This window comes from Thalassophryne amazonica, chromosome 5 (genome assembly GCF_902500255.1).
Source record: "Thalassophryne amazonica chromosome 5, fThaAma1.1, whole genome shotgun sequence".
Lineage (NCBI taxonomy): Eukaryota > Metazoa > Chordata > Actinopteri > Batrachoidiformes > Batrachoididae > Thalassophryne > Thalassophryne amazonica.
Window position 1 is genome coordinate 55,169,779 of NC_047107.1, and position 12,717 is coordinate 55,182,495.

General features: G+C 40.5%; 1 protein-coding gene across 2 annotated transcripts; it reads left to right on the top strand.

The window, feature by feature from the left end:
- Positions 1 to 369: 369 nt before the first annotated feature.
- On the top strand, positions 370 to 7,974 carry LOC117510548 (RNA-binding protein EWS-like). 2 transcript variants are annotated; one of them, XM_034170305.1, is made up of 9 exons: positions 370 to 1,906; positions 2,418 to 2,450; positions 2,536 to 2,651; positions 2,740 to 2,869; positions 2,981 to 3,091; positions 3,246 to 3,372; positions 7,078 to 7,178; positions 7,262 to 7,505; positions 7,624 to 7,974. In XM_034170305.1, the coding sequence occupies exons 2-9, from the start codon at positions 2,423 to 2,425 to the stop codon at positions 7,658 to 7,660; spliced, it is 894 nt and encodes a 297-aa protein (XP_034026196.1). In that variant the 5' UTR covers positions 370 to 1,906; positions 2,418 to 2,422; the 3' UTR covers positions 7,661 to 7,974. The 2 variants fall into 2 exon arrangements, with proteins under 2 accessions (XP_034026196.1, XP_034026195.1); XM_034170304.1 differs by lacking the exon at positions 370 to 1,906 and having other exon boundaries at positions 1,954 to 2,450.
- Positions 7,975 to 12,717: the final 4,743 nt, after the last annotated feature.

The following is a 12,717-nucleotide window of genomic DNA, read 5'->3' on the forward strand; positions in this document are numbered from 1 at the left end:
TATGTATATATATGTATGTATGTATGTGTATATATATATATATATATATATATGTATGTATATATATATAATTTCTTTAAAGATAAAGAAAATAGATCAAATGTGTCAAAGAAAACCTTTTAAAAACTAAGCGCATTCTACAAGCTAGTGTACACCTGCACACAAATACAAACTTCTTAAATTTCAGTCATTTTATAAAATAACAGAAATCCTACTTGTCATTAACTTTAAATGGTAAATGGACTGTATTTATATCGCGCTTTTCCATCTGCATCAGACGCTCAAAGCGCTTTACAATTATGCCTCACATTCACCCCGATGTCAGGGTGCTGCCATACAAGGCGCTCACTACACACCGGGAGCAATAGGGGATTACAACTTTACTGTTGTAGATAGTTTTTTAGTATATTACAACAAAGTTTGACCCAAATTTTAAAAAGGCACAGGTATGTTATGTTTTGTGGGAGGTGGGAGGTTGTCATTTTGAAATGTTTGAATGTTGTGGTTTGGAATACAAATGTTTGTTCACATTATTTTGAACACTTTTTAACATGCTTTGTCACATTTATACCGTACAGGTAACAGTGAGAGCCATTTAAAACCATCTATTCTCTAAAAAGTCTCTGTACTCTGTACAGAGCCGGCAACTTAAGCAGCAGGAGGGAGCTTAAACAAAGATTCGCTGTGTGCCTCTTTTTCCAACAACTGAGGATGGTGGTGTTTTCTTTTTACAGCTTCGTGGGAATATTTGACACTGTAATTTTGTCATGGGAAACCTTGTAACATGTTATGAATTTTTCCTTTATTTTATCTTCTGTAAATGTTTATTTTTAAAGCTAACTGGTGAAAGTGGTCATTCAATACTTTGTGAAAATTCAAATGCCTTATTTCTTATGTCAATAACCAGGGGTGCACATAAATTTGCTAAGAAGCAAAGATGCATTTTTATGAATGGTGTAAAGATTAACCTGTTATAGGAGTGAAGAAAATGCCACGTTCACTACACTATGCAAAACATTTGACATTTAATACAGCTTGTGACCTCATCATGGTCTGGAGTGGTTTAGTATCTTGACTGCACTTGTGTCCTGTTTCCACATTGGAAGATCTCACTGCCTGAAATCTTTTGTATTCACTTTCAGCAAAACATGCAGAAGCATCCAAACTATGAAATTACTGGCGCTTTACTCACAATCCTGGGTTATTCACTCTAATGTTGGCAGCAGCTAATGCTTCTTCCCAGCACGTCCTTTTGTTAAAGTAAATCTCAAAGCAATTAATTTAGTCATCTGATACCCTTTTTATACCAAAAATTAAATGGCTGGTACTTGAAATAAAAATGCCAAATCTTATTTGGAGTGATGCAGAATAAACGTTACAGGTGATTGTATAGACTAGAGTCCTGTTTTTAAACCAGTTTTAAATCACTTGCATGCGTATCAGTGTATGTACAGTATGTCTTTTGAGTATGAATCTAAATTTGCTGGGTTTCATTGGGGAAACAATGTGCACCCCTGTGTAACTGACTTAACTGTAACTCCTGTCAGAATGTAATGTTACCATAACATTGACGTTTGTAGACATGTTTGATACAATTGTATAGATCAATGCATCTGAAGCCTGCTTGTTTGTAAATGTTTGGATTTTGTCATTTTTCAAAGCAGTGACAAAGTTGGTAATGTAGCATTGAACAACTGTCACTAAGGTCATGGTCATTTAGCAAAGAAATGCTACATGGTTAAATGGTGTTTAGTGCTGTTGGGTTAGTTAAATGTTTTCATTACACCCTCAACCAAGCCACTTTGTTCGAGACGTGGAAGTGGCTGTAAAGGGAAAAGGCCTTCATATCTCCATTTATTCCCCCATAGCAGCGCTGGAGACAGAGGTGGCTTCAATAAGCCCGGTGGTAAGTTAACGAGTATTACACTGGTTAGTCCACTCAAAGCTTTAAGCAGATACACATCAGTGTTATATTGTGGTGTATTAAAAAACTATGAACACATCAAAAAACATTTTTTTCACCCCCTTCAATGCCTGAGACCATTTTCTTTGGGGTACTTGGTACATTTCAGTCACTGCTTATGATTTGACTGAGTTTTTAACAGGTTAATAACATTTACAAAGAGGTATCAAATGTTTTACTGCTTTACCAAATCTCAACCTGAATTCCTGGGTTTTAAAAGGATTTACTGGTCTTAGAGGCTTCATAAATAAGTCATTTGCCAAAGGGTCTGAGGTATATTCCATTCAATATCATTGCAAGTGTACCTTAAGGTGCCATTTTCAACTTTAAAATACGGCCAACAGTGAGTGTACTGGAGTGTCTGCATTAAATTTATAGTACTCTGGAGTAACTCTTGGCATAGATTTATGCTCACTGACTTCTTTTTCTTTTCCTTTCAATTCATGGATGATAGGACCCATGAGCAGCGAAAACGACAGAGATATGGGTGAGTAGAAATTCAGTCACTCGTAAATAACAAGCAGTATTCTGTTAAATTTTGTTGCATTACAATTTTTGTGCATTTATTTTAGGACGGCCTGAGGAGCAGGATGACTCCGAGAACAGTACTATTTACATCACAGGCTTGACTGAAAAAGCCACCCTGGAGGAGATGGCTGAGTTCTTTAAACATGTTGGAACAATCAGGGTAAGATAGTTCTTAACTCATCAGTTGAGAACCAAACTGATGTGAACACTAAGACGACCTCCTTCCTCTCTTCTTCCCCTCCTTGAAGATGAACCGCAGGCTTGGCCAGCCTGCCATTAACATTTACACAGATAAAGAATCTGGGAAGCCCAAAGGAGATGCCACTCTGTCCTATGAGGAGCCAGCATGTGCTAAAGCAGCTGTGGAGCATTTTGATGGTATGTTTGTTTGACTGTAAGGTCAGGTGTGACCAAAATAGCTTTAATGCATATTTATTTCATCACATTCATTTTTAAATAAGTTTTCATTTTATTTATCTTCAATTTTAGGGAAAGAGTTTCAGGGCCGGAGGCTCAAGGTGTCCATGGCACGCCGCAAGCCCATGATGGGTGGGATGAGAGGTGGCATGCCCATGAGGGATGGTATGATGGGCCGTGGAGGTAAGCCACCAAATTCTGAGCTTTGCCGCAGTTGAGCATCATGTCTAAAATCATGCTGACACAACCAGTGAATAACACTTTAACATAATGTCACGATTTTCTGGATGTTTTTGCATTCACTGTAATTTGGGAGATGCATTCTTGTTTTACTCAGGTATGATGGGGCGTGGAGGTGACCGTGGTGGTTTTGGCCCACGTGGAGGTCCACGTGGAATGAACAGAGGTGGCCCTACAGGAGCAAATATGCAGCAGAGAGCTGGTGATTGGGAGTGTCCTAATCCGTATGTATTGCTTTATATAGCCCAATGTATCTTTGTAGTTGAATTTTATATGCAGCCCTAAATGATGTAAAGATGGCATGTTATGAGAACTGAAGATGAAATAAACCAGTGATTCTTGCATTAGCTGACTTTCATTGTAGACAGCATGTTTTGTGCAACTTCATTTAATATATAGCCATTCCTGCATTTCAGGAATGGCTATATATTAAATGAAGTTGACCACACATTAAATCCAGTGCATCTAGAAAGCATTCACAGCGTTTAGCTTTTTCCAAATTTTGACAGCCTAATTTCAAAATGGCAATTATACTCACAACACCCCATAATGACAACATGATAAATGTTTTCGCAGATTTATTAATGATTTTTTTTAATCGCATGTATGTAAGTATTCACACTCTTTGCTCAATACTTTGTTAAAACCAAAATACAAGTATACCAAATTAAACTGAAATACAACAATTTGTCTAACTCCTTAGATAAGCGCTAAATACTTCCCAGATTTGCAAGTATGATTCTTTGCGATTCTGTAGTTTGGCAACCAAAAGTTCATATGAAGCTATATCCATCATGGAATTAACCCATTCCTTAAAGACAGGAGCCTCTGGGTTTTTCCAATTTTGAAGAATAATTCTAGCAGCTAGAACAAAGCCTGTTAAGACCAAAGCACTACTACTTTTGGCAATATTGGGAAGACAGGATCTGTCTCCCTATAGACAAAGTTGAGCAGACTCAGGCAAGCATGTACCTAACCATTCCTCATATTTTAATTATTCTTTTCCAAAATGGTTGAACCACAGGACAAGCCCACAGCATGAATAAATGTACCCTCATGTAGGTGTATTATAAAATCTATGAAGAATCTTATGAGTTTTCCTCGTGCTTCTGTGAACCATTCCAGAGAGGAAATTATATGCCATGAGTCCTTATCAATGACCTCATTCAGATCCCTCTTCCAAACAAGTCTTACACTCTCACTTTTATCATACATTGCTCTAGATGACATTTTAAAAAACATATAGGCTGAGACGTTTGGAGTAATTTAAGGCAAGTCTGTACAACATTGATCAGATGTCTGCTTAAGTATCTTACTCAAAACCACTTCTTATTTATTTATATATATATATATATATATATATATATATATATATATTCAAATATTTCCAAAATTCAGATTTATTTCTCAAGTTAAATTTTGTTTTGAAATCCAGGTAAGTGACTGTTTTGTCACCAACAAGATCTGATATGCTTCTGATGGCCCTAGACAGCCAGAAAGCCCAAAAAACTTTGAATTCCATTTTTATTGTTGGATTGTTCCAAAGTGATTAATATAACTGTTTATAACGGGAAATCCTGACAAGTTTATGAAATTTAGTTCTAACATTTTTGCAAAATTGGATTAGGCTCTTGGCCTTTCCATGGATTTTTTTTTTTTTTTTTTTTTTGTGTCAGAAGATCAACTGGACTAAAGGGGGCGGTATTCTCTTGCTCAATAGCTACCCATCGGTAGCAGTAACCCCACCCCCCCTTGCAGTGATTCACAAGTTTGCTCATCTCAGGCAATGTTGTACAGCGCCACATTTGACAGACAACCCGCCATCCCTTCTTATTATTTAAAACTTCTGTAATTTTGTCCTCTTTTTTTTCCCCCATTCCACAGATAATCTGTTACCATTGATTGTATTGTCTAAAATATTCTCCAGATATTGAAATTGGAAACATCATTGACAGATAATTGAATTGCGGTGCAATAACCATTTTTGTGGTGTTAACCTTCCCCCAAAGGGTTAAATTCAACATTTTTCACTTTTTCAGGCTTTTTTTTTTTTTTTTTTTGTGAGGAGGGAAGTCATATTGATTGGCATTATTTCTAATAGGTTAGCGCATAATTTCACACCCAGATATTTCATGCCTGTTGGAAGCCACTTAAAATTGCCTGCACTACTTGAATACAGCCATAGCCTCTGATTTATGCCAATTTACCTTATAGCCAGGTACAATAGAGCAAAAATTTACTTTATCAAGAAGAGCCTGAGTCGAGGCCGCAGGATCTGACACCAATGTAAAAAAAAAGTTTATGTTCTTTACCACCTACAACAACAACTTTAATGTTTGTCTCCTTCTGTATTGAGCTCAATACTTTGCTGATGCACCTTTGGGAGCAATTACAGCCTCAAGTCTTCTTGAATGCCACACAAGCTTGGTGCGCCTATCTTTGGGCAGTTTTGCCCATTCCTCTTTGCAGCACCTCTGTCACCATCAGGTTGGATGGGGTGTGTCTGCACAGCCATTTTCAGATCTCTCCAGACATGTTCAATCCGATTCAAGTCTGAACTCTTTCTGGGCCACTCAAGGACATTCACAGTTGTCCTGAAGCCACTCTGTGATATCTTGGCTGTGTGCTTAGGGTCATTGTCCTGCTGAAAAATTAACTGTTGCCCCAGTCTGAGGTCAAGAGCACTCTGGAGCAGGTTTTTGTCCAGGATGTCTCTGTACATTGCTGCTTTCATCTTTCCTTCAGTTCTAACTATCTCCCAGTTCTGCTGCTGAAAAACATCCCCACGGCAGGATGCTGCCACCAAGAAGTGGCTTCTGCCTGGCCGCTCCACCATACGGGCCTAATTGGTGGGTTCCTGCAGAGATGGTTGTCCTTTTGGAAGATTCTCCTCTCCACAGAGAAATGCTGGAGCTCTGACAGTTATTATTATTATTATTATTACTCGCCTTTATTTGAAAAGGCACAATGTACAGAGACATTAAACTCATAAAACAAAGATGATCTGTACCAGATTGTAGCTAAATAGCTAGTTTCCATCTGCAGTCCCCATTACAAAATAAAATACAGTGAAGGAATACTCAGTCAAACAGTACCACACATACAGTCCGACACTGTCAAGACACACACACTCCCACAACCGCTCCAACTTTCACACATATACAAAATAAATTACAGATTTCAACAATGATTGCAATTACAGACAAGTCCTTATCTTAAAAAAATATATATATATATATACATAATGACCTACCTAATATATCATTTTATATCAAGACATAAATAACAAATAACCACTTCTACACAGTAATGTTTGGCTGGCAGTTGCCATCAGGTTCTTTGTCACCTCCCTTACAAAGGCCTTTCTCCCCCAGTCCTTATGGTGGAGGTCACTGTGCTCAGTGGGACCTTCAAAAGCAGCAGAAATGTCTGTACCCTTCCCAGATTTGTGCCTTGAGACAATCCTGTCTTGGAGGTCTACAGACAATTCCTGACTTCATGCCCAGTTTGTGCTCTGACATGCACTGTCAACTGTGGGACCTTATGTTTCCTCCCACAGACAAAACAAGTTTATTTTGTTTAAACATGTTTATTCTGCTCCTTTCTCTGACCCCGACCAAGGCAGTGTCTCTACATCTGGAGTTGTTGTCATTATAGGGTATTTTGTGGAGAATTGAGGGGTTTGGGGGGTGGGGGTGGGGTGAATTTCATCTATTTTGGCGTAAGACTAACAACAAAATGTGGAAAAAGTGACACGCAGTGAATACTTCCTGGATGCACTGTATCTTGGGTTCATACTGTCTGCAGTGACAGAAGTCAAACCAAGCTTAAGAATTACTCCATTTATTGGATTTTTGGTTTCATCCTGCACTTTCAGATTTGGGGTTGTGCGTGTATATAAAGCGGCTAATGTATAGATTTCTGTGCAGGGGTTGTGGCAACCAGAACTTTGCCTGGAGGATGGAGTGCAACCAGTGCAAAGCTCCCAGACCAGAAGGCATGGGTGGTGGCCCTCCATTCCCTCCTGGAGGTATGGAGTAGCTTACTTTTCTTTTGTCTGGTTTTGTTTAACTGCAGTATTTTCAGCATGAGCTTGTTCAATACATCATTTAGGTGGTGAGCGAGGCAGAGGTGGAATGGGAATGCGTGGAGGTCGGGGTATGGACCGTGGTGGGCCAGGAGGTTCCGGAGGGCCAGGTGGTTTCCATGGTGGCTGGGGTGGTGAACGTGGTGGATTCAGAGGACGTGGTGGAATGGACAGAGGAGGGTTCCGTGGGGCTGGGCGTGGAGGACCACCTATGGACCGTATGAGAGGTGGAAGAGGAATGGGCCCACCTGGTGGAAAGATTGATATGAGGTAGACTGAGTAAATTTCCTTCTGGCAAACATGCTGGCTAAATCTGTACTTGTAAAATTGTAGCATGTGGTTACACTGCACTTTATTTACAAAGGATTTGTTGTCTTATTTCCTTCAGGGACCATCGCTTGGACCGCAGAGAGAGACCTTACTGAATACTTCACTATTGTTCCTCTATTGGAATCTTAACTTTTAAGATGGGCTTTTAATTTATGATTCCATTTTGTGGCTATAGAACGTCTTTCAAAATACTCTGCAGTTTTGAGTTTTAGTTTGTATTTTTTTTTTGTATACAGTTGTGCTACATCTTGTGTTGTGCATGTTTGTTTTTGAAATAATACAGGTTAGTTTTGACAATATAAAATGCCAGATTATTCATTCCTGACTGTAATTGCTTCCCCCTTTCCCATAATTGACAACTCTCTGAAATTTGGGAAATAAAGTTTTACTTATTTGATACTTTTGTTGAATCATGCAGTCTCCCCTTGTAATGAGTAAAATGACTACCATTTCTTTGTGCTTATCAGTCCAGCAATACTCAATTTTTTTTAATACTTTCTGCAAAGCATAGGGTCTGTATCAATCTGACATGCAATTTCTCAATCTGCTGGATTTCAGTGAGACTTACCAGTGGTATCACACCATATGAAGATGTGAATGAAGGAAAAGCATTGGTTTCACATCTTGAAGGGTGTGTGTGTATATGTATATATATATGTGTATGTATGTGTGTGTATACAAGGTCTGTCCATAAAGTATAGGTCCTTTTTATTTTTTTCAAAAACTATATGGATTTCATTCATGTTTTTACGTCAGACATGCTTGAACCCTCGAACGGCTGATGAGAGATTTTGAGGTGATACTTTCGCTTTAAGGACTTCCCACGGTGCGAGACGTCACTCAGCGCTCTCAGGCGGCGTCATCAGCCTGTTTCAAGCTGAAAACCTCCACATTTCAGGCTCTATTGATCCAGGACGTCGTGAGAGAACAGAGAAGTTTCAGAAGAAGTCGGTTTCAGCATTTTATCCGGATATTCCACTGTTAAAGGAGATTTTTTTTAATGAAAGACATGCGGAAACACAGCCGCCGCGACGCTCCGCCACAGGACAAACACCTCTGTTGGAAGCCTTAAGGACAAGTTGGAACATGTCCAGCTGTTAAACAATCTCTCATATACTCACTCCACTGAAAGCCATCAACACAGGTGTTTTTCCTGTGCCGCCGCACGGCGCCGGCTGCGTCCTGACGCGCAGACCCGTCCGCACGTCTTTCATTAAAAAAATCTCCAACAGTGGAATATCCGGATAAAATGCTGAAACCGACTTCTTCTGAAACTTCTCTGTTCTCTCACGACGTCCTGGATCAATAGAGCCTGAAATGTGGAGGTTTTCAGCTTGAAACAGGCTGATGATACCGCCTGAGAGCGCTGAGCGACGTCTCGCACCGTGAAAAGTCCTTAAAGCGACAGAATCGCCTCAAAATCTCTCATCAGCCGTTAAAATTTTCACTGAAAACCAGCTTAATTTTCGAACCATGTCCACTTCGGTGTCTCTCACAGGTTTAGAAAAAATTTGATCAGACAAAGGAATTCCGAAGAGGGGCTGGACGACTCCTCCCACAAGGAGTGCTCACAGGCGAATGACGTCACCGACAGGCGTGGAAAAACTCACGCATGCGCACGAGGGTTCAAGCATGACTGACGTAAAAACGAATCAAATCCATATAGTTTTTGAAAAAAAAAGGACCTATACTTTATGGACAGCCCTCGTATATGTATGTGTGTGTATAACTTTTCCTAATTTCTGTGCTATATACAGTAGTGTTCAGAATAATAGTAGTGCTATGTGACTAAAAAGATAATCCAGGTTTTTAGTATATTGTTATACATGGGAAACAAGGTACCAGTAGATTCTCACAAATCCAACAAGACCCAGCATTCATGATATGCACACTCTTAAGGCTATGAAATTGGGCTAGTAGTAGAAAAAAAAAAAAGAAAAGGGGGTGTTCACAATAATAGTGTGGCATACAGTCAGTGAGTGTGTCAATTTTGTGGAACAAACTGGTGTGAATCAGGTGTCCCTATTTAAGGATGAAGCCAGCACCTGTTGAACATGCTTTTTTTCTTTGAAAGATGAGGAAAATGGGACGTTCAAGACATTATTCAGAAGAACAGCATAGTTTGATTAAAAAGTAGATTGGAGAGGGGAAAACTTGTATGCAGGTGCAAAAAGTTATAGGCTGTTCATCTACAATGATCTCCAATGCTTTAAAATGGACAAAAAAAAAAGACGTGGAAGAAAACGGGAAACCATCAAAATGTATAGAATAACCAGAATGGCAAAGGCTCACCCATTGATAAGCTCCAGGATGATCAAAGACAGTCTGGAGTTACCTGTAAGTGCTGTGACAGAAGATGCCTCTCTTTAGTCACACAGCACTACTATTCTGAACACTCACATTTCCATGGAGATTCCAAGAAGAAAGTCACTGAATCTTATAGTTACAGATAACTCATGTTGGATATGAGTTGCATGTCCTGCTGTAACAATAATGAACGGTCTCTCTCTAGATGTTTAGCCTGCGCTTACATTTGGTGCATAAAGGAGCTGCATGAAGTTTTAAAATCCTATTCAATAGCCCGATAACTGCATTTAAACTGCTCACGTGTTTAGCTTGTGCTGTAACCCTGCGCTTATCCTCTACCGCTCGCCACTGCTCAGAAACAAGTGGCCTCTCTTGGTTAGGCCGAACCACCATTAAGACTTAATTTTGTGTGCATCCTGCTGTGGCCTCATCACCAAGAAGCGATCACTGCACCTATAGTAGTCCCACAACAAATCAATCAAATCAATTTTATTTATATAGCGCCGAATCACAACAGTTGCCCCAAGGTGCTTTATATTGTAAGGCAAAAGCCATACAATAATTACAGAAAAACCCCAAGGGTCAAAACGACCCCCTGTGAGCAAGCACTTGGCGACAGTGGGAAGGAAAAACTCCCTTTTAACAGGAAACCTCCAGCAGAATCAGGCTCAGGGAGGGGCAGTCTTCTACTGGGACTGGTTGGGGCTGAGGGGAGAGAATCGGGAAAAAGACATGCTGTAGAAGAGAGCAGAGATCAATCACTAATGATTAAATGCAGAGTGGTGCATACAGAGCAAAAAGAGGTGAATAAAAAGAAACCATCATGGGAACCCCCCAGCAGTCAGCATAATTAAGGGATGGTTCCGGGTCACCTGATCTAACCCTAACTATAAGCTTTAGCAAAAAGGAAAGTTTTAAGCTTAATCTTAAAAGTAGAGAGGGTGTCTGTCTCCCTAATCCGAATTGGGAGCTGGTTCCACAGGAGGAGCCTGAAAGCTGAAGGCTCTGCCTCCCATTCTACTCTTACAAACCCTAGGAACTACAAGTAAAGCCTCGGTCCCACCGAATAATGAAGGCTGAAGGAGGTGCCATGAATGGGTGTGGGGTAATTATTTCAAGAATGACCCATGTTTTCATCTATCATGTATCCACTATGAAGGTGCCTCTATGTGCCTCTCTGTACCCCTCGTGCCACGTAGCAGCCTCTAGTGAGCCAAGACCATGTATCATTACAGCCTTGAATGGCTTGCATCGGCCACATTAAGCCACGTAGTGCCATGATAACGCCATGTTGGCGCACGTTTAGGTATGAGTTTGGTCCAAACCTCCAGCCCTCCCTCACCTGGTCCCTTTAAAGTGTGGGTTTTCAATTCAGATTCACAGCAGCATTTAAAGATGTACGTTCTTTTATTTTTCTTTTAAACGCAGTCCAAAAATAGACACTCCACAGTTGTGCACTGTGCGCCAGGCTGCTGTCCACCTGTAATGCACCAGACCAGTTAGACCCGAACCACCGGTTCCTGGAGAGCCGTCTCTGCTCCTCGCTGGCTCCGCGGCTCGCTGGCTTTTTTTTTTTTTGCGGCTTTAAACACACAAAACTTTGTCCGTTTATTTCTGAAAAATCGCTCTTTTGCGTGCGTGCTGCTGTTGTCCTTTCATGGACAGCCGCCTCTCTGCTCTTTGTAAGTGGCTTCCTTTACATCCGTGGCTTGCTGGCTTTATTTTTTCCCTGGCTTTAAGCACAATCATTTTTACGTGAATCCACTTTAACTTTGTGTTCGTCCGTTTATTTCTGCAAAAGCGCTCTTTTGCGCGCACGCTGCTGTTGTCCTTTCATGGACAGCCGCGCTTCTTTTACATCCGTGGCTTGCTGGCTTTATTTTTTTTCCCTGGCTTTAAACAATCATTTTTACAATGTGAATCCACTTTTGACTGTGTTCGTCCGTTTATTTCTGCAAAAGCACTCTTCGGTGCGGTGCCGTTCTGTATTTAGAATGAGGTGGCCGTTTTATTATATACACCTGTGGATCATTTTCTATATATTTATTTATTTATTCCGCAGCTTAGAAGTCACCATGATACAACTTTTAACTTTGTGTTATGTCTTCAAACATTAAAAATAATTACCTTAAGCTGTTCAAAATACATCCCACATGGAGCAGGAAAGAGGAAAAAAAGTGTCCAGATGAAGCAGTCCTCTGTGATGCCAGAAGTGATTAGAAGTGTTTTCAACATCCAAGGTTTGGCAGAAAATGATCAATCCACTACAAAATATAGAGTCCAGCGCACAGAGCAGGTGCAACTGTGTGCACAGGAGGAGGAGCCGCTCCAAAAATAGCCTCTCAGGTCCTGCAAAGGTGCCAGGCGCACAGATAATGGACTTTTTGCAGACTCGTAAGCACCACGGAAATGCCTCTAAGCCGTCGAAGTAACTCGAACACAAACTGCGCCACGCTGTTGTTGCTAAATTTTGAACATCTTGAAATTAGCGCCATGCTCAGGAGGAGCCTCGTTAACTGAAGATAATGCCTCTAAGAGCCACTCTGAGCCACTATAATGCCACGATAGCTCACGAAACAAAAAAACAGGGTGCGTGGCTCCTTCTTAACTCCTCCTCCACTCGGTGGGACCGACCCGTAAGCCTGCAGTCTGAGAGCGAAGCGCTCTATTGGGGTGATATGGTACTGTGAGGTCCCTAAGCTAAGATGGGACCTGATTATTCAAAACCTTATAAGAAGAATTTTAAATTCTATTTTGGAATTAACAGGCAGTCAATGAAGAGAGGCCAATATGGGTGAAATATGCTCTCTCCTTCTAGTCCCTGTCAGTACTCTAGCTGCAGCAT